The 26336-nt window shown below is 43.1% G+C and overlaps 1 protein-coding gene across 1 annotated transcript; it reads right to left on the bottom strand.

The window, feature by feature from the left end:
• Window positions 1-52: 52 nt before the first annotated feature.
• On the bottom strand, window positions 53-26032 carry LOC307247738 (aryl hydrocarbon receptor-like; the record flags this gene model as incomplete). The annotated part of the gene is given in 12 exon segments (XM_080023861.1): window positions 53-211; window positions 3895-4107; window positions 4180-5377; window positions 5496-5637; window positions 7749-7858; window positions 8686-8900; window positions 12064-12189; window positions 12796-12924; window positions 14522-14611; window positions 17898-18013; window positions 24227-24414; window positions 25992-26032. Coding segments are annotated over 12 exon segments (2727 nt in total).
• Window positions 26033-26336: the final 304 nt, after the last annotated feature.

Below are 26336 nucleotides of genomic sequence, written 5' to 3'. Positions count from 1 at the left end.
TTAATTTATTTGTATTCCTCTCTGTATTGTGCTGTGCCATGAAAAAAGTTGGTCATTCCGGGAGCCGGAGCTGAGCCCCAGCCAGAGAAAAAAATCCTGCTTTCTGTGGGTCCTGGACGGGGACGTCAGTAGACGCCACTCCGTTGCCGTTGGGCAGCAGACAGCTCCTGAGGTAGGCCGCGTTGCTCGTGCTGATGATACAGTTGTTTTCCTGCCAAGAGAGAGAGAGACAAAAACATTACGTCTGGATGCAATTTAGGTTAAGGTTAAGTAACATCATAGCATTTCCTAAACGCTCGATTTTTGTGAGGCAACCTGTCCACAAATCCTCCCCTCAGCAGTGAACTGTGAAAATGAACGTTGAAAATATATATTTGGAAAAAGAAAAAGAACTGTTTTGCAAAGAATCTCTCTGATGCTTAATATTCATCGAATGTGAATGGACTGTTTATAACTAGGGTTTCCAAACTTTTTTTAATGGCAAGGCCCCTTGGCAGACGTGACATACTCTCCATGTCTTTGCACTGAATTGTTCTTCAAAGTGAATCAAAACTACTACGGTCCCTGTTCTACAAGATGATAAACCCAGCACACTTTACGCAGAGAAGTTAATTAATTTAAAGGTGCACTTAGTAAAATTGGACAGTAAGCACCAAATAGTGGCCAACTGAAGAGAGACATAGAAACTACTGTACACCAACATTGCCAAACGTGATGCTTCTAATCCACAAGGATTCTTAGCCTTCGTAGATGAGGGGTCTGCTTTGTATCTGTATCATTTACTGTATTGTTTGGTAGATGGATGTTTGGCAGTCCAAATTAAAATGAAACCGGTGTGTGAATATCAGCAGCATAGTTCATGGGGTAAGGATTGAGCAGAGGCTGACGGATCTGGGGGTGAGTGGTGTTTCCTCCTAAACACGGCACGGAGTCCTGGCCTGTTTTGAGCGTATGAAGTCTCAGCAGCTATCCAGCTGACAGTGGACTGACCAGCACTGATCAAGAATTTCCAAACCCCTCTAATATATCATGCCCAAATGTTCGCAGCAAGTGAATTAAATGTTTCTTCTTGTTCCTTTAAAGTTAAATTACAACCAAAGCAGATCCAAGCTGGGAGAGCTACCAGTCTGCCCAAATCCAACCAACCATTGCCCTCCCCCTGCCCTCCTCCCTGCGTTAGGTAATGATGACAGTGAGATTGTAGGTCAGCGCAGCTCATGCTTGGCTGCACGGGCTGCCAGAGTTTTTCTTTCAGCAACGGGCAGTGACCCTGAAGAACAACACAGTGCAGACGAGAGGAGGAGCACTGAATGGATGTCGGGCTGCGCTGGCGTTTTGGACGGCGGTGACCTTATTCCATTCACACTAGTCTTTTTATTCCTCCCATCCTTTCTCCTTTTCCATACTCCATCAACCTCGTTCTCGTCTTCTGCTCCGTGGATTTACCGCCCCGACCCTGGCTTTTAAAGCCAAGTTATTGGAAGAATGACACTGAAACCCACCCAGTCGGAGGAGAACAGAATTTACTCTGAGTGCAGGCCAGTGTCATACAGGAGGATTCAGTAGCATTGATATTATCTATTTATAATTATTATATTATTAACAATTTGGTAATATATGGAATGATACCCGACTGAAACTAGTCATTAGTTGAAAGCCATGTTGTGCAAGTGTGCAGACCTCATTCTGCGAATTTCATGCCAATACAAAAAAACTGAGTTGATAAACAGTTATATTGAACTATCACACAGAATTAGAGCAGAACTTTATGAGTCAAAAGGTGAAAGGTGAAATTTTACGTTGATATAATGTTGAATGATTACCGAGGGAATTGATGACGAACATTAAATCTCTGTCCTGGGAAATAACAGGTTTCGGCCAGGAGGAACAAGTGATATCTTTTGTTCCTCGAGAAGAAAATGACATGGGTGTCTACTCTACCGCTACTTTACCCCTACTCCACTCAGACCATATTAATTATTTTACTCTTCTTGGTGCGGCCACTTGAATTGATGCCTCACCTTCAAACTCTTTATTATCAGTGATGTGAGTAATGTGAAGTCCGAACCTAAAGCTTTTTCCACTGTTCCATCATTGTCCGCACTTTTTTTTTGAGGCTCTGTGTGTCCCTCCTCGCCCATTCTATTTACATGGCATGTCTGGTCACATCACCGCAGTTTGGGCTCAACTCCGTCCCTTGCCCGCTGCCTCTAGCTGCTGACTCAGAAAAAAAACATTTTCAAGACGTAGCAGAGGAGCATTGAGCTGTGGTTCCCCCCCGGCCCTGTGGGCGGCGGGCAGTCACTGGGGCAGCGAGGCGAGGTCGAGCCCGAGAGCTGGGAACCAATCTTCCTAAATGGGCTCCGTCTCACAATCCAGACCCAAAGACATCTCTCCTCATTTTAAGAATGTAATGTTTTTGTTTGAAATTGTTTAATGTTATTGTTTAAAATGGTTTCGTTTTAAAAACATTTTAAATGTATTCATTATTAATCATGAATTTACTGTATTATGAAGCATGTATTTTTAATATTATTATTATTATTATTATTATTAGGGGTCCATCCAACAGGGGTGGATCCCCTATTGTAATTGTTCAATTGTTTGTATTATTCTCTGAATTTTTCCCCAATATTTTATGACACGGTGCTTTACGCTGTACTTTTCGCACACGTGCTGTACTCGCGCGTGCATGGGAGCAAGTGTCAACAAACATGGCGGAAAGCGGTGCTTCAGGGAATTACTCGTTAAATGTATTATTATAATATTTGCCTGTCTGTTACCGCGGGGCACCAACATGAGGTGAGGTGAATTACAGTTTACATCTTCAGCTTTGCAAATAATTAGTATTTTGATCTATATGTCGCTTATTTTGCCTCTCCTTTGAATTTGAGGGCCCCGACAAGCACCTACCCGTGCTGCGCCGCAGAGGCTTCACCATGTGTCTTTCTTTTTTAATATAAAATATTTACTAATTGAATACACAGAAAACAAAGGGGGAAACATTAATACCATATACCGTGGTATTGATGTAATGTAGTATATACCGTACCATACTGTGAAATTTCATAGTGTTACCTCCCTAGTGAGCGTGTGTGTGCATCGCGTTGGACTTGGGAACTTCCACACGGAGTAATTTCCTTCAACAGCGACACCGTGGGGCAGGACTCCGTGGACTACAGGTAGTAGACAGCCATGTTCAATTTTTTAGGATAAAGTCATAACACGCAACGAGTAAATCGACTTATGGTAGTAATTCTGCATGTCACGGAATGACTCGGAAACCTCGCATCACTGAATCATTACGTCAGTCAGTGCTGGGTTCAATGGAAACTCTGAAAATTGTAACTCGTTTTAGATGTAGTGCTGATGTAAAACGGAACGACAGCACAAATTGATTCTACGTCCCATGGGAACTCCAAAATTTGTAATTGGTGTGGACCCTGTGTATTGCTGCCTGCAGCTACTGTATATTTATTATTATTATTATTATTATTATTATTATAGTTATTTTAATCAATTTTGAAAAAAAACTCTCTGTTGTGTTATCCAAATTGTGGTTGTGTAAGTTTTTGGGAGTTTTTTACAACACAATTTCTACTTCAAGATAATAACTTCAAGAAAAATGTTGAAATTTTTTTAATTATTATTACCTTAATACTTATAACAACTAATTACTTCTGTTATTATCATCATTATTATTTTAGTCGAACTTACTTTACGATAAAATGGCTAAATGAGGGGGCTAAATGTCCTATTGAAGTAATTCATTATATCATCCCCTCGATATTTTTCTTTTTTGACATTCCTTTTTAGCAAGAGACAGACAGACAAAATTAACTCTGCTTCCACTAAAAACAGCCTGTAAAACATAATTTGTAGTCAGCCTCTCACCTTGCTTGCTGCTCCATCATGATTAACCGTGGTATTGAACATGCCGCAGGCCTCTAAGGAAGGCATGCTGCAGGGCGGCTGGGACAGCACCAGGAACTGCTCCAAGTCCACAGACTGGTTCTGTACTGGGAGCTCAGTCAGACTAGTTGACAGAACCTGCTGGTGTTTGTGGTGTGACGGCGGCTGATTGGCCGAGGTGGCCAACACCGTTCCCTGACAGAGAGAAACATTTGGTATAATCGCACTGTTTAAACCCGCAGTGCTGTTTGTGCCATTCAGCGGAACTTGTGAGAAAGGGGCGTGTCCATTTTGGAGGTCGGCTCCGTGTGGGTTGCGGTATCCGGACCACAGGAGGTCGGTATCGGCTTCCGGTCTCTGGTTTTGGGCCTGAATGTGGAGCAGCATCAGGTCCTTTTGGACCTGCCACGGCTGCTTTGAGGCCAGAAGCTGACTGAGGTGTTTGTTTTCACTGTTCAGCTGAGAGACGCTGGCTACAGGCTGAGCTTGGAGGCTGTTGGTGTGTTCGTGGGAGTTGAAGTGGTTTTCCTGCCAGTGGCTGTTGTGAACACCGGCTAACGGGTTGGGGTTAATAGTCCCTGGTTGAGAGAGAGAGATGTGTCCGGCCCAGGGTGGAGCCTTTGCCAACTGGGTGGCGTTTATGTGCTGATGCATCTGTTGTGAGAGCTTGACGATGGGTGGCTGCCTACGTTGCCGGGAGCTGGTTGGGGTCTGGAACTGGGAGAGGTGAGGAGAGCCGGTGAGCTGGGGCCCGGGCTGGTGGCCAGCGCTGCTTTGGACTGTTAGGTCTGGAGGTCCTGATCCAACACCGCCCCCAGTGTCCCCTGCTCCTGAGCTGCCCTCCAGGGAGTCGTGGACAAAGGAGAGGATCTCATTGTTGGTGAGCAGGTCGCTGAGTGTTGGAATGTGGCCAGGGTCCAGTTCCACCTGCACCATCCTCTTGTCCAGTAGGAGGAGTTCCAGGTCCTCAGCCTCTAGGCCCAGGCTCTCCAGTGCGCTGAAAAGTTCGCTGTTAGAGCAGGTCTCATCCCCGTCCAGGGACAGGGAGTCCAGCGTGGACAGCAGCGGGTCGTAGCCGGACACCTTGCTGTCGCCTTCTGACTCGTTGGTCGACATGTTCCAACCGGTGTCGCCTCGCCAACCCGCCAGACTTCCCGCACCCTGCTCACTGAAGAGGCTTCCGTGGAAAGAGGTCTTGGTCACGGCGGCGGGCTCGCACACGTATACAGATTCATCCTGGCTCATCACCGCCCCCAGCAGGGAGTTGGGGTCCAGCTCATCCTTGGAGCTCCGGTCCTGCCTGCCCCGCTTGGCCTTGCCGCCCTTGGCCTTGGTCTTGGCCTGGTGGGGGTCCGGGAAGCCGTGCAGAGGGAAGCTAGTGTGGTAGAGCAGTGCCTCTCCGGTGGCAAAGGTAAAGGGGAGGTGCAGGGAGCGTTTCCTCAGGTGCTCCCCACCCTCCTCCTCCCTGGAAACAAGCAGACACCAGCTTGGTTTGTTGCAATTCTAAACATGTTCAAAAGCAATGATTTATCTTGTTTTCCATCTGGATTTATCTTGTTTTCCATCTGGCAGGATGTACTTACACCAGGGGCCTCTGGGTGGCGATGATGTAGTCCGGTTTTCCGTTCTTGTAGACCAGCCGGGCATTGGCCTGAACCCACTTCCAGCGGTTTTCCTTGGTGAGAAGTCTGAAGACAGTGAGTCCACTTTCTCCGGTTTTAATCACTGGAAGCACATCAGACAGGACAGTTAGCGTTATGCTGTATTCACATCAATGGCGATTGGTCAATAGGGGGCGCAAGGGCATGGCCCCCTCCCCGCGAGCGTGTAAATTTATTTTATAAAATATAATATCTAAAATAGTTTTTCATGTGAATTAAATAGGGCCAGTGTTAATCAGAAACATGTTCCTCCTATTTTGTCCCATTTCTGTTCATTTCCTGCTCTGGGCAAGTACAATATAGATATTTGTACTTTATGTGAAGGCCAAATCCATTTTAGAGGACTTCATATGTTTACTCAACTACATTTCAGACCAAATTCTAAGGACTGACATACTTTTGACACTTTTTATCCGAGCCATGCTTTTAACCTTACATCAGCTGACTTACTGGGTGTGTGAATTGTGTGACTGTGAATTTTCTCAGAATGTGAATCCAAAGTCCTGGGTCACTTCTCTATCCGCTCAGCAAACACACACACACACACACACACACACACAGCTTTACACAATCTCCTCCATAATCTGTGGGATTAAGCATTAATATCCCTACTCTCCACTCAATAAGCCGTCAATCACTTTTTCCAGCTTCATTGTAGTCCAACACAGTTGGAGCAGTTGGACGAGGCCGAAAAGTGGGACATTCTAATGGTCGCAGCGTAACAACATTGGCCGCTCTCTTTACCAATCAAAGACACTGTTTCGATTACAAGCGCCCAAAGTGCTTTTGTTATGGCGGACTTCAGTTACAGGTCAAAGTGTTACGGTGTGTGTGTGTGTGTGTGTGTGTGTGTGCATGGAGTGTGTACGGCCACTGGTGCATGTGGATTGTTGGTGTATGTCTACCCAATTGGCTGGGTGGGCCCCCTGCCGGCTGGGTTTGGGTCCTGGCGGCTTGTGCCTGGTGCCGGTTGGTTTCTGGCCCACTGAGACCCGGCCGGGCTGCAGAGAGTTCTTCTGGGTGCTTTCCAGGGCCTCTTGGAGGTTTCCCGCCGTCGTGGGTGTGGGTTGAGGTGTGGGAGGCGGCTGTCGGGGGTGGCTTCTCCGCAGTGGGCGCCCCTGCCGGGGGTGGTTGATGGCCCACATATTTGGCTGTCTGCATGCGTTGGGGGGCTGTCATCCTGGTGTCTTGCACCAAGAGCACTTGCTTCATGGGTGGGCACTCAGGGCTTGTGGCCAGGTGGGGCATCTAGCCCGTTGCAGTATGGCGGGCGTCGCCTCTGTGCAGGGTGTTGGGGGGGCTTGGGGGTCCAGTCAGCTCGCGGGGCGGGTGGTTCTGGCAGGGTGTTGGTCTGTCGCCGCAGGACCTGGCTCGGGGCCCGTGGTCCATACCTAGGTTCCGCAGCCGCTGGTCTGTCTTGTGCCTGCACGTGGGGGTGGGTTGTATGTGTGCGCTTCGGGGGTGCAGGGTCTCCTCGCACTCTCTGGGACTGGTTTATGCTCCTCAGGGCCGTGCATGGGTGTTGCGCCGTGGGCTCCTGGCTTCTCTGGGGGCTGGGGGGTCTTCTGTGGCTGCAGGGCTTTCCTTCAGTCGCGGAGTGTCTATACGGCTGCCTTTTCTGTGGCTTGGTGGTGCTACAATATAATTCCAACCTCATACACCAGAACTAATTGGGACAAATAGTGCACTCACAGGTGGACGGACACTCACACACACACACACACACACACACACACACACACACCACCAATACCTGCTTTGAACACACCTCCGAACACCCATCCTCCTGATTATTACCTTATTCTCCCTCATTTTACTGCTATAACTATGACTGGAAGAGGCCACGTGTTCAATTGCTGTTCCAATTTTCCAGGATTTTGTTAACTCTGTTTGGTCGATACGTGTTGTCATCTGACGTTTACGTTTCTCCATGTACATGTTGTTGTTTGATTTTATGTTTATTCGTCTCACCCGTGGTGATTCTCCCCCTCTTGGAGTAGTAATGGCGTTAACTTAGTACTGTTTTAGAAACTCTTCAAATGGGATCAAAATTCAACTTTTCAACTGAAGGGGGAACGTTTTAGCATGGCCACCCCTTGGCAGAGCTAGTTTCGACTTTGTCGTACGACACGTCATCCCTACAATCCTGCCATGCTGTACTCCTGAGTTTCTTACTGCGGATGTGGTTCTCAGCGCAGTACAGCATGTCAGCGGCGTGGATAAACTGGTAGCCTGATCCTCGAACCCTCAGCTCCGCTTCAGTGTAGCCCAGCACCATCTTCCCTCTGGAACAAACGCATAGCATTTAAACAAACCACCTTTACTTGCTGCGTGGAAGTCATTTCAAACTACACTGGAACTTTAAGGACTGCCCCCTGTGGGTGCGAGTGGTAACTGCCGATTCATTTATCCGTTTAAAAAGGCAAGAGTATAAATTTCATCCCGTAAGACTTGTGATCGAAACAGAAGATTGAAAGGGCTGTCGAATGGTAAAATGTCTTCTAGCAGGTACAGTCAGATAGTCCTTGTTTTTGTTTTCTGTGTATCCTACGGAGCTTGATTTCCTGATCAGCTTGTGACATCACTTCCTGTAGGCCAGCGGCCGTATCGACACAAGCAGAGTCTCGCCATGAAGCCCTGTAAGTCTGTTGAATCATGGATAGCTGGGCTTTGGTGCTTATAAATAAATCGTTGTTTTATCCATTTTGGAAAGCTGTCACCTCTTCATTCACAGGGTATCTGCAGGTTATTTTATACAAGCCTTTTTAAGACCTTTTTGATACATTTAGTACAGTTTCATACCAATTTCTAAATAAGAAATAGAGAGATTCCCTCGCCATTGAATATTTGTTATAAGAGACAAAATACTTCTAGTTTTAAACAGATTATAAATGTTGTGACAGTAATTTTGCACGAAAAAATGTCATATGGCATATCACATTGTCACATTTCAAAACTGTTTTATTCAATTTGGGGCCTTGGTTTTAGCTAAACCGACTGAATTATTTAAAGTTCTTTCTTAACGCATGTACTGTATGTACTGTTACCCCAGAATGCATGTCAAAACTCCTTTTTAACTGGAAAGCTTTCAGTTTGGGCATCCTGTACTCACTTGGCGTCGCAGGCCATGGGAGTGAAGTCCAGCTTGTGTTTGGTCCTGAAGATCAGGTTTCTAGTCCGGATCTCCAGGATGGCGGGCGTTTGGAGCGGGGAGGCGATGGCGAACAGGGCCAGCCGGGGCGGGGCAGTGCTGGGTTGCCCGTCGGCCTGCCTCTGCCTCAGGTTCTGGCCGTGGAGATACTTGAGTCTGCCCTGGACGTTCATGGCCTGGGCAAAATGGATGTAGGCAAGGGACGGACGGGAGAAAAAACACAGTAGACTAATTTTCGGATCTTAAGAGTTATTTTCTCTGCTTTCTCTGCCACAGCCTCACTGACTTTGAAAACATGTCACGTATATAAGTTGTATTTATTGTATAGATCATTGTTTAGATTATCTGACTGCATAGATTCACGAAGCAGAAATGTCAAACAACTGTGCTTATTAGTAGAACTAATTGAAACATGTGACCCACCGCAGCAAAACCCCACTATCTTGCGCAAAATAAGTTGAAAAAACGCGCTGAACAACGCCGATCGATCGTTTCCTTTAAAGCGAGCGTCCAGGTGAAGGTCATTCCTACATATTCCATGTGATGTGAAGTCACAAGGTGCAACCGTTTTGATAGAGTTCAACCTTTAAATCATACTACTCTCTACTACTACTACTCAAACAGAGACATCATTATGGAGGGGGCGTGTACCAACGTCCACCATTGAAGAAGAAATGCTGACGTCACTTTCGTCTCCGTGTTGTTATGGCTTACGAGAAGGGGTGGAGTAAGATCAAAATCATATCGTGGACCTTAATCTGACCAGTGCGATGGATCCAAGTCAGTGTTAGCAGCGCGTACTGGACTACATTTTCCGCGATGATAGTCATTCTCCGACAGCGACGCTGAATCTGATATTATCCCGGACTTGGAGAACATTTCAAACAGCGGATTTCAACCTAAATGTGACGATGAAACTGAGTATTTTAAGGTTGGTGATTGGGAGATTAGGAACAAGTAGCAATGCACAAGATTGTCAAGCTTACCTGCAAATGCAGCCAGCGGCGAAAGTAAAATGAAAAGAGGCCCCAGGCCTCTCTGAACCAGGCTCTGAGAGTGTAGCTGAGGTAGGGTTGGGGTTCGCCAACATACTGTAATAACTCCAAGAACTTTGGCATATGCTCATTTATATATTAAAAGACACACCAAGGCTGATTTTCCGAGACTCATATTATTGATAGACTCTACATGTTGTTGTATTGTCCATACTTTTAAAATAAATAAATAATTCCACTTTTATAAAACATGTTTATTCTTACTGTTAATAAAAGCTTTTTTAAAAACAAAAATAGTTGTGCGTTGATGATGCTGTTCAACATTCCCTCAAAACACAAGAACAAAGCCGTGACTGACCCATTGAGCAGGGTGTCAAGTCCCCATTCAGTAGGATGTTAAGTAGCCATGTGCCAACTAGCTAGGCTCTGTTGGTCCTCCAACCATTTGCATTCTGGGAGCTGGCTGAATGAACCAAGTGTGGGGGAAAACTTTGAAGGTGATTATATCAGAATCACAGTTTTCCACACCCTCATTAACAAGTCATAGCTTTGAAAATATTTACTTGCTTTGCACAAGTGACATCCTGTTTGTAAGCTCTGATTCTCCACTTTCAAATGATGCGGAAAAAACTCGAAAGCCGCCAAATGACCCTAAAGTACACGGTGGGTCACATATACATGCGTAATTGCTATTTATAACTTTGGTAGTATGTATATATGTGATCCACCGCATACTTAAGGGTCATTTGGCGGCTTTCTACTTTTTTTTTTTTTCCCGCATCATTTGACTTGACTTGTTAATGACAAGGGTGTGGCAAACCGTATTTCCGAGATAATCACCTCCAAAGTTTTACCCACACCAGATTCATTCAGCCAGCTCCCAGATTGCAAAAGGGGTTGGCGGACAAACAAAGCCTCATGACTAATTTACATACTGCTGAATGGGCCAATCACGAACAGCTCAACAACACACAACTAATTTTGTTTTAAAAAAAAGCTTTTATTTAACAGTAGAATACACGTTTTATAAAAGTGGATTTTCTTTGGAGTTTAAAAGTACGGACAACAGAACAAAATGTAGAGTCTATCAATTTTATGAGTCTCAAGAATCTGAAATCTTAAAATCTGTCACCAACCTCAACGGACTTCATCACATCATCAACTTCTTCCATTGTAACAACAACGCATGTATCGTCAGTCTCCTCCGCTGGTTCTTGAAAATATTCTGTTTAATTCTCACATTAAATTTGAAATCCGCTGTTTGGAATGTTCTCCAAGTCCGGAGTTATATCAGATTCAGCATCGCTGCCGTTCTCCGCGTTGCTGTGGGAGAACTGACTATCATTGTGAAAAATGAAGTCTAGGACGCGCTGCTAACACTGACTTGGATCTATCGCACTGCTCAGATTAAGGTCTGAAATATGATTCAGAGCTTCCACCATCCGCTTCACCATACGGAGAAGAAAGTTTTCACAGACAAGTGAGCCCGAAACACCCCCTTGCTGCGCTTTAACCGTCTGTTTACGGAAATGACGTAGGTGCGTGACGCGAAGGGTTTTTCATCTTCGCCGTTTCACAACAATGGCTCTGTGTGTGTAACAGTAGTACGATTTAAAGGTTGAATTCCATAAAAACAGTTTCACATTGTGACTTCACGTCACATGGAATATGGAGTAATGATCTTCACCTGGACGCTCGCTTTAAAGGAAACGATCGATCTACGTTTTTCAGTGCTGTTCTGCGTCTCGGTAAGTGAACTGCGTTTCCCCATGTAATCTAACGGGAATATTTAACTCCGCGGTTTAACATTTTTCTATTATTTGTAAATCAAACTCTGTTTTGAAAATACGTTGAGAGATATAAAAAAGACACGAATCTGGAAAAATCTCATTTTCCTTGAAGACAGGTTTTTTCAACTTATTTGGCTGCTCCTGGCGATTTTAGAAATGCGCAAGATGGCGGCTTTTGCTGTGGTGGGACACGTGTGGAAATATATTATATATGCAACTCTAACCAGTCAAAATATAATATCGTCCTATCACTAAATCAGATAATTAACATACCATTTTGTAGCCTGAACGGAGAAGATTCGGAGAAAATATCACCAAAGGATATTTAGCAATAGGAGTGTTATTTTAAACCCCAGAGTTTAAATTTTTTTTTTAAGTCGCCATGGTGTTCCATATTGCATGACCTGGAATCAGTAAAAGCCATACAATCTACACTAACTGGAGATGGTCAATTAACTGAATACCCAAGGTATATAGTCTAACAGACAAACCACCGATCAATACTCCTAATTGATTAGCCGAATCCCTCAAGCACCAGCGCACACAGGACCCACCAGGAAGCCTGAGGAGTTGTCCAGGAGGCAGCGGAAGCGACAGACAAAGCCCCTCTCCAGGAAGGAGGAGTTCTCGGGTGGGATGTGTTGGGGGTCGTAGGTCACCGGGGAGGAAGTAGAAACCTGCTCTGTCTCTGGAGGTTCAACATCAGCAGAAACAATTCACGTTGAGGGATAGGAGCTAGATATTAACCTGCTCGGTGCAGTTCTTCCTGTCTCAGATTTGTTTTTTTGTTCGTTGTGTAACCGTTTCCAATATCTTCCACATCCACCAGATTGGTTGTAATGGCCCTTTTTGTCATGCCATAGACCATTTGCTGATCTTAAAAATATTCTTATAACTTCACCACAATTATGGCTTTAAACACCATTGAAGAACATTTTTTCACGCATTCATTCATGTTATTGTAAGTAACAGATTGATTTAGACGCAAAATAAACCACAAAGGTCTCAAAACACATGTAAATATGTTGCAGGAAAATATTACACAGCCAGTGAGAATAAAACTGTCTTCAGCCCTTGTAATTCACGTTGTGATGATCTGGCTTTGTGTAGTCCAGTTTTGGTATAATGCATCTTGACGTGCATCCCTTCCCCTTGAGCTCCTGCCACGGCTGCTCGTCCTCTGCAGAGTTTGTATTTTCGAGCCACAAAGGCTTCATAAGTGAAACCTCTCCCTGTTAAAAGGGTTGAATGGCGCCCAGTTGTGGAAAATGTGTTTTTGACACACAGTTGGACGGACCTGTTTCTCCTGGCTGGGTGCTGGTGGAGGGGTCTAAAGCCCAGTGGAGGTTCCTCCTGAACTCCAGTTGGTCTTCACTGTGGATCAACTCAAACACACTCTGGTACATCACGTCCGTCTGGGAAAGACGACAGAAGCGCCACAACATCAGAACAACAACAATATCAGGGCAACAGAATCAGTGGAAGATCTGGAAAAACAAAACAACATAACCATCAAAACAGGTTTATTGCGGTGGAATTTCCATCTCTCCCGCCCGTGGTTCTGGGATTGCTTGGACTTACTGTAGGTTGAGCCTGGAAACTGAGCCTGTATGTTTACCCTGAAAGGTCGCCTAAAATGTCCCAAATTGTCCCTGAATAGTGCTGCTTGCTCCTTTTGTTTTAACATCAGCGTCTTTCAGAGCCAGCTAACGTGCTCAACTCCCGACAGAGCGCGAGCACGAGCCTTGCAGGGGTCAACCAGAGTTCAGCCGTCACATATCAGAGCAGAGAACTCACTGGAGGGTGTGTGTGTGTGCGTGCGTGTGTGTGTGTGTGTGCGTGTGTGTATGTGTGTTTTACTTTACTTGTGAGGTCCAGTCTCCGATTTAACTATTTCTTTGGTTTAGAAGTGCACCAGGAACATGGCTCCTCACTAAGCATGTGTATTTATCCGGACCTCATTTTGTGTGTGTTTGTGCTCATATGAGAATAACGTTGCTATCCTGAAATGTTATCTTTCTTGAACATGTTCTATATCTATATATCTATCTATAACTATATCTCTCTCTATATCGCTATCTATCGATCTATCCATCTATCTATCTGTCAGACTGACTCTCTAGCGTTGCATCGTTATTAAAACCAAGACATCATGTTCTATTTTAAATTAATCATAGTTATTGTGATGATGAATTCCCTCCTCTCGCCCATCCCTCGTTCATCTCCATAGCAGTGGTTGCCAGGGACGACGCACCGCCACAGGCCCCGTCTAGCAACACCTTGCGCCTCTCCGCCATGCCGTGTTTCCAAACACAGCACACACACCTCCTTGGCGAAGATGTCAACAAACATCTGGGTTCGCTTCGGTAGACCCGAGCTGACATGCCTCAGATGGAGGGAAGAGGGGGAGTTTATCCATCTATCTATCTATCTATCTATCTATCTATCTATCTATCTATCTATCTATCTATCTATCTATCTATCTATCTATCTATCTATCTATCTATCTATCTATCTATCCATCTATCCATCGATCCATCGATCCATCGATCCATCTACAGTATCCATCCATCCATCCATCCATCTATCCATCTATCCATCTATCTATCTACCTATCCATCTATCTATCCATCTATCCATCTATCCATCTATCTATCTGTCTATCTATCTACCTATCCATCCACCCGACACAGAATAGAGCTTGGCTTTTACTGATTCCAGGTCATGCAATATGGAACACCATGGCAACTAAAAAAAAAAATAATTAACTCTGGGGTTTAAAATTACACTCCTAATTTATTTTGTGTCTCAATTATTCCATCTTTTAAAGATTGTGGAAGGCAGACAGAGGCATAAAGGCATATATCTGTGTGTATGTAACGGACACTAACACACACACACACACACACACACACACACACACACACACACACTTCTAGAGTTTTGAGAGGCGTGTGTGTGTGTGTGTGTGTGTGTGTGTGTGTGTGTGTGTGTGTGTGTGTGTGTGCTCACCTGTTGGAATCCCAGGTATTCTTGGATAGTATGGGAGGAGAAGAAGATGACGCCGTCAGCCGTCACAACCAGGACAAAGCCATTCAGAGCCTGGGAACACACACACACATCTGACTTTTTAACATGCTGTAGACGCAGGGTGAGATGAGATGAGATGAGATTACACGTGCCTTTTTATCTTAAATAGGGGTGTCACTCTAAATCCACGATGCGATTTGACTTTCGATGTTAGGGTCACGATTTGATTCGACTTAAATATATATTTTTTTCCCAGCACTGACGGCTATGCCATTGTTAGACTATCGAGTCTTGTTTTGTAAAGAAAAACACTTGTTTCTCAATGATTAACTTTTATTTGAATATTAAAAATTATAAATAATAACAAAAATATGAGAATATTTAAACAGCACAACCTAAACAGTTAGGAGTTTCATCAAAACTAGACTTATAAATAATAATAAATAATAAACAAAATTATAAACAATAAGTTACGTATTACACTACTTTTAAGTTACTAGCCAAAATAAGCGCAGAAAAAACGGATGCAAATTTTTCCAGAGGTTCACTCTGGTAGGAAAAGGGATATTAAGGAATATACCAATATTACTACCGCGTTCGGAGCAGAGGGATCTTTTCTCCAAACAAAGCAAATAAAAACTCTAGATGTATTTAATTTATGTTTACGTTTCCTGCTGCTGCTCTGCTGTGAATCAGTTCGCGGATCGCTCCTGAAAAATCCTGTCTGTGTTCTCACGGTGCGGTGGCAAATACCCCCCGCGGTGGTTTGGAACCTCTGCACTAGAGGACATTCCGTCGGTGATGAATGGCTTTATTTCCCATTTCATCGCCACATCTGTGGAATTGCTGGGCATTCTGGCCAAAGGTGCACTCTCCCTTGTACACAGTGAAACGCCGGAGGAGGGGGACACACGCCTGTGCGCCTCCGCCGCCTTGGCACACCGTTACCGGGAATATTTCCCTCTATTGTGCGTTCACTATGCAAACTGGATGAACTTACATGAAATTTATTGGGTTTTTTATTTGGGATATTCAAATTCTATTCAATTTTCGTTCCTGCAGAACCTAGTGTCGGAGGGCGGTGCAGTGAAGTGCGCGGCGCAGCGGACCCCTCGGGGGTCGACCGCAGCTCGCCTGACTCCCAAGTTGGTTTGGAGCCGGAAGCCGCAGTTGACTCAGCAGAGGGCCCTAGGGCACACTGCATTTGTTTACCGGCGACTCTTGACCGCCCCAATATGGAGACCGTGTCGGACAATATTAACCACAAAAATACGGGGAGAATCGCAAATCTGCTTGTGAAGTCTAAAATGGAACACCCCTCATGACACCCCTAATCTTAAATGATAGCTTCTTAACTTTTCAACATTAACGAACCAAAGAGCTAAGTTAAGTGGCCTAGTGTCCTACTGACAACCTGCTGTAGCCAACATCACCCTTTGGATGTACTGCAGCAGCATTGTAAAAAGTAGTTCTAAATAAATTGTGGTGTTGCTGCTATTATAAAAACACACTCAGTAACACGGGATGCTTTTTTCAAGCCTTAAACGTCTGCCCAATTGGACTGTGTTTAAGCACAGCGAGGAGCTGCGGCAGAGTGGTACGTTTTCTCAACAGTAAAGCGTTGCTACGAACTGGTGTATTTGATGGGATCCAACGATTAGACGAGGGCTGGGTTGAAAAATAGAGAATCTATCCTTTAACCAGAGGAGAGGAGAGAGAACACAGAGAGAGAGAGAGAGAGAGAGAGAGAGAGAGAGAGAGAGTTGAATGGTGTGAGGGAAGGCAGGGAGACAGGAGGAGAAGTGAAGGAGGTGAGTCATTCCCTCAGGCATCACAGCGGGAGGAGGAGGGTGAGGACTCCTCACGTCGGGCGGGCGGGGGGGCACGTTGAGGACAGGGTCAGCGCTGATGGGTTGGGAGTCACACCTCGAACACCGCCCCCCCCCATGGCCTCCCTCGCTCCCTCGGGGAGCCAGACGGAGGTGATGGCACACGGGGAGCAGCGTCCCACTTCAGGCCAGTCACTGAATATCATTTCAAAGGACAAACAGGGGACCGGACGTCTGCTGGAGGCGTGGCACCACGTCCACATGTTTCTAGTGGGAGCCTCGTGCCTCTTTTCACTCGTGGACCCTTCCAAGTAACGTTTGGGTGACAGAACAACACCCCAGATAACACTGTAGTACTGCACTGTAGTAGCATTCTATTCATTGTTTTGCTGTGAGAACAGACCTGACGTCACAGCAACATTGCAGCGCATGCAGTTCATACATTTTCTTTCTTAGTTTCCTGTTCCTCGTTTTAGTGTGTTTAGTTTACTGCTTTTTGTTCATTTTGTTTATCATAAAGTTAAATATTATATATTACGAAATGTTTATTGTCCATTGTTTATTTGTATTTTTTTTTAGGGTTATTGCATATTGCCAATTTCATTTTTCTATTTTTATTACTTTATAATTATTATTATTATTATTATTATTATTATTATTATTATTATTTCTAATCTAACTAACTATAAAGAAATTAATCTCTGTCTGTGTGTCTGTCTTATTGTCAATCTGTCTGAATGTCTGTCTGTCTGTATGTCGGTCAGCATGTCCTTTGATTTTATTCAACAACCGTTCATCCGACCTACTTCACACTTGGCGGGTGTACTGCTGGGGACTCACGGATGTGCAGTGTCGAATTTGGTGCACTTTGGACACGTGACACGTGTAAAATTAATAAACTTTCAATAAACAGCGAACAGCGGGCCAGTGGGGGACGGGGCTTCAGGGCTCTGCAACTCATTCACACAAGTGTCTTTCCCCGGTGTACGACTTTAACCGACGGTTTCATCTCCCATTGTGGAACACAGGACTGAATCATTGACATTTTGTTAAACTGGGCCATTAAAATGTCTTACAAAGTCTTACATTTCGAACTGGCATGCACTAGTCTTATCAAATCCAATAGGGTGAGAAGTGGAATCCTACATAATATCAGTACATACATCTACTCATATATCCAAAATGTATTGTTTGGTTTATTTCTATTGTTTACTGTTAATGTCTTATTACTTTATCTTCATTGGCAATTCTTCTATCTATCTGTCTATCTATTCTATATCTATCTATTTTATCTATCTATCTGTTGCAGTTCTGCCTGCCACATGCCCCCCCAGTGGCATTTTCACGGCCCTTTACAGGCTTCATCAAACAAACACACATTTGCAGCAGGCGACCACATTTTCCCCGAACAGATTCAATGGAACACATTTAGCGCAGAAGTGGTAACCGCGGACGATACCCACCCGAACTGTGTATATTCACTGATAGCCTATTTAAGCCTCATATCAGAGTGACACCTGCTCACCTACCTGCAACAGCAGCTCTCCCTCGGGAATGGAACCATCGTCCGATCCCGTCGTCTTGCCGTTCTCGTGGCCAGCGGTGTTGACCGTCGAACCATTGGACGGCTGGTTCTTCAGGGCCACTGGAAATTACAAGAGGGAGGATCAGTGAAAAGAAATACGGATTCATCAATGATTAATACTGTATAGAGCAGGGATTCCCAAACTGGGGTCCGCCGTCCCTTATGTGATACTCAACAAATTGCAAGGGGTCTGCGGAAAGGTTATTATTTTATGTTTATGTGTAAAAAGTATACAGGTCCCCTTCCCAGTAGAACTTCCCACCATCAGTAGGAAGTCCCACACAAAGCTTTAGGGGGCGCGCTTCATTGGTGAGGTATACAAGAGGGTAAGGAAACTGTGAGGGTGTAGAGATCCAGCAGCGGTCAGGGGGAGTCTTGGGGAGATATAAAAAGTAAAACCTACCTCAGAGCAGGCACAGAGAAAGAGAGACAGGGAGAAAGTGAAACAGAGAAACCTGGAGAGAGAGAGAGAGGGGGATAGAGTGAGAGAGATGGAGAGAGGCCAGAGAGATGGAGAGAGGCCAGAGAGATGGAGAGAGAGGTCCAGCGAAGAGATGTTGCAACACCCGGAAAATGGTAGAGCGAGGTTGACCCACAAAGGAGTGCGAGAGAGAGAAGCAGGTGAGAGAGAGAGAGATGCGTGGGTGGATGGCAAATATGATGGTGGAGAGGCTGAAGGCACTTATCACCTGCGAGATGGTGAGGAGAGCGGCGGAGGAGAAGGTGCATTAGAGTGGAGGTGAGACGGAGGTCAGCCTCCTCGGAGCCTGTCAGCTCCTGCCGCAGCGCCGGCATCAGCGCTGCCCAGCAGGAAGTATCTGGGTCAGTCTTTACCGAGCTAAACATCCCTCGGAGCATCCCTGTGCAGCCGAGAGGAACCGCAGCCGCACGCTGGGAAGGTAGTGCCTTTGTTTATTTTTTTAGCCCGAACGAGCTCAAAGAGAGATTTTCTAAAACGACTGGAGAATGCAATCGTGAGGGTCGCAACACGATCAAAACAGTCGTGAACCGAAATTCCTATAAGAAAATATTTCGGACCGTGTAGCGTGTAAATAGCTTAGAAAAAAAACGAATTCAAATTAAACTGAGGGAGATTTGTACTGAGACTAAAGGATAGACGGACATATCCAATGTTCTGCCCCTGCCTCTTCACACTGCAATGGGCTTTCACTGTGACCTTTGACCCTAAACACAAAGAAAAGCGGGTCAAGCTGCCAAGACCTGCTGAAGGGGAGTAGGACACCTCCTGGGGCAGGGGCTTCTAACACAACGCAAGAAGTCTGGAGTTAACTGTGATTTCAAACCTCCCGACAAGGAGAGATAGACTGGAACGGACGTCAGCTCAAGAGTTACAAGTTGGAATCGAGTTAGTATTTCCTATTTCATTTTTTGTGTTTTATGTACGTAGTTCCATGCAAATATTTTCCCAAACTTTCTGAATCCTGAAAGTCTTTGTTCTCACTCCTTGTCCGAATGGAAGAGTAGAAGAAGAAAAAGAATGAAGAATCTTTATTTGTCACAGTAGCAGTGTAAAAGCGTGTTGGTTCCGTTCGCTCGGCTCATGGACCTTGGCAGTAAAATAATACAGAGGTACTCCCCAGTTAACGACCCAGTTCCGTTCCTAGGACCAGGTCATTAAGTGAATTGATCGATAAGCGAGGACACGTGTTATTTCATGGTAAGGGACGGGCGTGGCAATTGCGAACGCTAGTGTAGTGAATACTGACAGACTGCGGGAACAACACTGAGAACGGTGATGAGATGAGATGTATACAGTGTATATAGTATATAAAGTGTATGTGGTGTATATAGTGTATATGGTGTATTTATAGTGTATATAGAGTATATATAGTGTATATAGTGTATATACAGTATATATAGTATATATAGTGTATATACAGTATATAAAGTGTATATCGCATAGATCGATGAGATGCTTGACGCTGAGATGCCGCGCAACACGCCGCGGTATTGTAAGCAGCGTACAATACAGACTGGTTGGAGAGCTGGTCGTAAGTCTGAATGCTGGTTAAACAGGTAGGTCGTTTAGTGGGGAGTAGCTGTAATTAATTCTAAACATTTGTGAATGCAATGATCTTTTCAAATTGAAAAGGGGTCTTATAGAAGCAGCCAACATTCCAGCAGTCATGCCCGCACTTGGCCGCCGTTGATCGGCTCCAGTTTTTTACTCGGTCAAGAGCGGAGTGTTGGCCTAAGAGGTTTAGGGGCCTGTCCGGCGGGCTCCGGGAGGCCCCATTCCCAGGCTCGGCACTGGGAGACTGGCAACGGAGGGTCTCCAAGGCCAGAGGCTGTCACTCAGAGCCCGCTAGCTAGCACGCAAGCACAGGCTGCTCAGCCAGACCGCCGGGGAAGCGGCTCGCGGACATGGGCTTTACGCAACCTGCAGAAACGCAGGGTTTACACAACATGCTCACTGGGTGGACAGTGAGATGGCAGGAGATACATGTACACACGCATACTAGATAGAAAGAGACCGGCAGACGGACAGATCACCACATCATTATGAACTTTAAATACAAAATATTGTGACGCCACTGAAATACAAAGTAAAAACACAAATAATAATGCTGATATAACCTAGACAATTAAATGTATCTGCCACCATCCAAGTAAAACCCAAACTACAGGATCAGAGAGAGAGAGAGAGAGAGAGAGAGAAAGCATGCTAGCAATCAATTATTTAGAGAGCGAGATGGACTTGGTTGAGCTATGAGTGTGTGTGTGTGTGTGTGTGTGTGTGTGTGTGTGTATTTTTTTACCCAGCATGTTGCACTGACATTGCAGACAGCGCCAGTGTGTTTGTGTGCGTATGTGTGTATGTTCTGCTTGACCGACAAAACATGTGCACGGAAAGCGACATGCTATAAAAATGTCAAAATACAGTACTTACACACACAAATACACACTGCTCCTGAACACAAGTTCTCTCAAGACATTATCTCTCGAGACATTATTTTATGTAAAATGTTCAGTAAAGGTCTTAAGAAGGGTTTCCATCTATCTATCTATCGATCGATCTATCTATCTTTCTATCTATCTATCTATCTATCTATCTATCTATCTTTCTATCTATCTATCTATCTATCTTTCTATCTATCTATCTATCTATCTATCTATCTTTCTATCTATCTATCTATCTATCTATCTATCTATCGATCTATCTATCTATCGATCTATCAATCTATCTGTCAATCAACTTCAATGTCAAATTGAAGGACTTATGGAGCCTCCAATTTTTCAAGAAAAACAATTGAATGAATTATTATGACATTATTACATTACTTTCCACATTTGTAAATAATACAGTCATTGCGGTGCAGTCACTACAAAACACATTAAGCTTTCAAATGTAACCTTTGTCTCCATCATCATTTTCATTCATGTATCAAAAAGGTGTGTACTGTGTGCATGTGTTTAGAAGGCAGAGAACGTGCTGTAGCCTACTGTAACTTATTGCCAAAAATAACTAGCTGCTCAATGTGGCTGAGCCCCTGCAAAATAAAGATGATTTGGGGTCAATTGCATGATGCTCTAAAAATGGAACAAACTTTGTCTTTCAACTTAATAGACATACAGTATGTCAATAAACAAAATAATATTTTTTTATTTTACAAAATAAAAAAACTTGTTCAATGTATGCAGCTCAATTTTTTTTTTACTCCACTTTTAATACAATACAATATTTGTCATTTATCCTTTTGGTGCATCCCAAACAATCAAACAACTCGTCATCTGTCGTTTTTTTTCAAGGGTTCTTCAGTACATTACACCACCATTTCCATAAACTTATTTTGAAGACACAATACAGTGCTCCTGCTGGAGAAACACACGGAGGAGGACTCCTACAATGCCTACCATTGTGTACAGTAGGCCACTAGTGCTGGGTGGATGCAGCATGGAGGGTGGTGGAGTGAAAAGTTCAGAATTGGGCATTCCTTGGCCCCCGGCCCTCCTCAAATATCCGTAAACCCTTTTTAAGTGGATTATCCTGGAGTGTTGTTATTCTCTGGGGCTTTCATCTGTAAATGCCAGCCCCTCCACTCGCTGAAACCCGAAACACACTGGAGGTCTTCAACCGGGGCCCGGCTCCACCGTCAGGATGTGGGTCAGGGAGCGGCTCCTCGTCTTGTGGCCCGAGGCGAGAGCAGTTGACCCACAGTGGAGCGCAACAAACACAAAGGCATCCCAGTAGAGTCCCAGTGCATTACTGGGACCTGGAAGGGTTTATAAGCTGCCAAATCCACAGCTCGCGTTCAACAGCACAGGTTACTTACTACACACTAGTATTTTGTCGTTATTTAATTGTCATGAAATGACAAATTTATTTGGAGCACAATGTTCGGGACACACAATCTTATTCTCCTAATAACAGATGACAATAACTGTTGAATTCGTGTCAGGCCTGTGAGTGCTGCTGGAACCCATTTTGCAATGACCCAAGTTGATTTTTTTCCCCGTAAAAGAGGACATCATGAAAAAAAAGAATTTTGAACGCACCTAGAGTTTCCAGGAGTATGGCTTTTTTTTTTTTTTACTGTATTAAGTATTTAAAAAAAGAAGCTTGATACAGTTTGTCCAGTTTAGACATTCACTCACAATGACCAATGTTTTTTATATTGCTTAAGACACATAAATGCTCCATGGCAGTTAAAAAACAGCCAACTAAAGTTATTCATCCCATTCAGTTAATTAGTCATGAAAATATGGAATTTGGTTATGGATTGGCTATGACGGATTTTCACTCATCAGGAGTCGTTGAGAGCGGAAACTGAGCAGATTTCACTCCACCATGATCCCGCTTAGAGGACGAGCACGTGTCGGACGATAAACCACAACGTTCAACGCAAGCTCAGTGCATCGCGGTGGGAAACACATCAGCGCACTTAGAGAAAAGACAAATCACAATACAAATCTATTCAGAAAATTAATAGAAAGACATTTATTTGAGACACTTTTGGGAGGGTTTGGGATGCGGATTTATTTTCAAAACTGTTAAGGAGTAGATTAGATTACGCTGGATTAGCCACGCACATGGCTCTTACTGCAGACGGACCAAGCACGGGGTCACGCCCCCGCCCCCCCGGCGTTAAAACAAACATTTTGCTTCCTGCAGCTTATGAATGATTTACGAGGCTTTGTTGCTGAATTATTGACGCAGATCAGTGTTGTGCACCTTCTGTCTGATACCAACTGTACCCTCAGACTATGGAATACACACTCAGCGATACACACTGTTTTCTACACCACACACTGCACTACCAACTAGATACACAGCACATGGGAAAACATAATCCACCAAATTTAAATTAAAATTGTTTTATTTGGATTTCATTTAGCGGGCACATATTTTTTCTGGTTTAATTGTTTGAATCATATTGATTATTATTATTATTATTATTATTATTATTATTATTATTATTATTGTTATTATTATTGTTATTATTATCAATAATAATAATAATTATTATTATTATTATTATTATTATTATTATTATTATTATTATTATTTGTTTGTTTAATTATTCAAAACTTGCCACACCAAGTAGGACAAGAATACACTTGATTTGGAAGGATTGGATCGGAAGAAGAGTTAGGGGTCAGTGGTCGGGTTTAGGGTTGGATTATCGATGTTGATGATGAGATAAACAGTGTTTTCTGTACGCCACCGTCCCAAAATGAACCCATATTAAAACAGGCTGGATAGTGACTAGAAGCCTGTTAGATGTCTGTACGGGGGAAAATTGACTCAAGTCTGTGCTGTGCAGTCAAATTCAAGGACTGGTATTTTGTATTGGCCGCTACATGAAGCTTAACAGAGTAACCTGTCGAATTACAATGAGTTGAAATTAGAATCGTAATTGAATCACGTTTGTACAATTCCCGCAGTTTTCTCACAAAAGGGCGTCTATAAGAGTATCTCAACTCCTTCCATCGGTCAAATCAGGAAACACTTGTTGTATTCCCTTTTGACTTTCAGCGGAACTATTAATTTATTTCCATCGTCGCCGTAGGAGCAGAACTCAGTGTCGGCATTCCTGATTTTTGGGCAAACATTCAGAATCAGCAAGTCCATTATTGTAATCACAAAATTACCTTAAAAGCTGCCGCGTGGTCAAATTTCCCTTTAAACCATTCACTTTTGAGCGTGCCCGTTGGTACAAGACCAAACATCACACGGTTGGTCTGCGTCACCGTAATTACCGTACTCCATATATTTGTAATTATCATTTAACATCTAGGACTGAGCATCACCTGAGAAGAAGCTCTTGGAGCGCAGGAAGCTGACGCTCAGGCGCAGGATGGACAGCTTGTCCAGGCTGGAGGTCACTTCCTGTGGGAAGGGCAGGAGCCCGGCCAGACGCTCCAGCTCCGAATTCAGACGTTCGCGGTGCCGTTTGGACGGGTTGGTCTTGGTCCCGTCCACCGGGACCGGCTTGGCCCTGGACATGAATACGTATCACAATATTATGTAATATATAGTGTTATGTTCTACTTTTTTTTTGATTGCCTGCATAGAGATAAGGCAGTTACGATCATGACATTTTAGTATTAACAATTCATTTGAATTGTTTTGTGCATTTTATACAACTATCCCAGTATAAGCTCAGAATGATGTAATAATACACATCCACTATATGACGAAGAGCTGTTTACCGAAAATGAAATTTGAATGTAAATTTGAATGGAAACATACGAGTGTGGAATGGAACGATTTTGCAAAATGATCGCTATTAGCTAAAATAATTGCGATCAAGCTCCCTAAAAGCATTTGTTACTGTCGCAACCCGCAGTGTGCCAGTGGATTGTACTGGGCAGCTCCCAGTATCCACCAGTAGCAGACGTCTGTTAAAACTCAAAAGAATATTGTATATATGTCTGTATACATTTAGGAAATAACTATGTTTTCTCAAAGCCATATAGAGTGACACCTTAAAGGCGTGACACCAGCTATAACAGCATTCCATCACAAACAAACTAACAACTGCTGAATGTTACTCGTGTGTGTACACATTTATGAATATGTAAATATGAACTTCTTATTTGATTTATATATCATATAATATGTTAATATAATATATAAACTTTTAAATGAAAAGTTATGTTAATAATAATAACAATAACACTTATAACAATAATAATGACAATACTAAGAGTAATAATAATAATAATAATAATAATAACAATAATAATAACGGCAATAATAACAATGACAGTACTAACAGTACTAAATAATAACAACAATGATAATAATAATAATAATAATAATAACAACAATAATAACAATAACAATAATTCAAGATTCAATAATAACAATAATAATATACAATGACAATAACAACAACAACAACAACAATAATAATAATAATAAAAACAACAACAATAATAATGACAATACTAACAGGAATAATAATAATAATAATAATAAAAATAATAATAATAATAATAATTAAAATAAAACAACAACAACAACAATAATAATAATAATAATAATGATAATGATAATAATATTAATAATAATAATTATTATTATTATTATTATTATTATTATAAGTTCAAGTTTAAGTTCATAATAATAATAAAACAACAACAATAATAATTAAAAAAAAAAATAATAATAATAATAATAATAATAAAACAACAACAATAATAATAATAATAATAATAATAATAATAAAAATAATAATAATAAAACAACAACAACAACAACAATAATAATGATAATAATAATAATAAAACAACAACAACAACAATAATAATAATAATAATAATAAAAATAATAATAATAAAACAACAACAACAACAATAATAATAATAATAATAGGAATAATAATAATAATAATAATAATAATAATAATAATAATAAAAATAATAATAATAAAACAACAACAACAACAACAACAACAATAATAATAATAGGAATAATAATAATAATAATAATAATAATAATAATAATAATAATAATAATAATAATAATAATAATAATAATAATAATATGTACACATACACTGACACGTACCCTCTCTGCACAGGTTTTCGCCTCTTGCGTCCAGCGTACATACTGGCCTGAATGACTGGTTACTTCAACAGCGCTGAACCCCTGAAAAGCCCCGGACGGCTCTCCGGTCCAGCGAAGCCACCGGAAGGGAATCCCGGTGGAGGTTGAACAAACGCTGCGTTCAGGGCACGGAAAGCAAAGTCAACGTCCTCCGGGCCGACGGGACAACAAGTCGACCGGCTCCGCTCCACGGTCAGACCCGACGCGCGCGCCGACCGCGGAGCGCGCGCGGGACAGGGCACCGCTTTAGGCGGGGGCGCGCGCGAGGGAAACCGCGAGCGCGCAGGCCAGCCGGCTGCGTCGGGG

This window comes from Zeus faber (assembly GCF_960531495.2).
Source record: "Zeus faber genome assembly, chromosome: 2".
Classification (NCBI taxonomy): Eukaryota; Metazoa; Chordata; class Actinopteri; order Zeiformes; family Zeidae; genus Zeus; species Zeus faber.
This window is presented reverse-complemented; position numbering and strand designations above follow the sequence as displayed.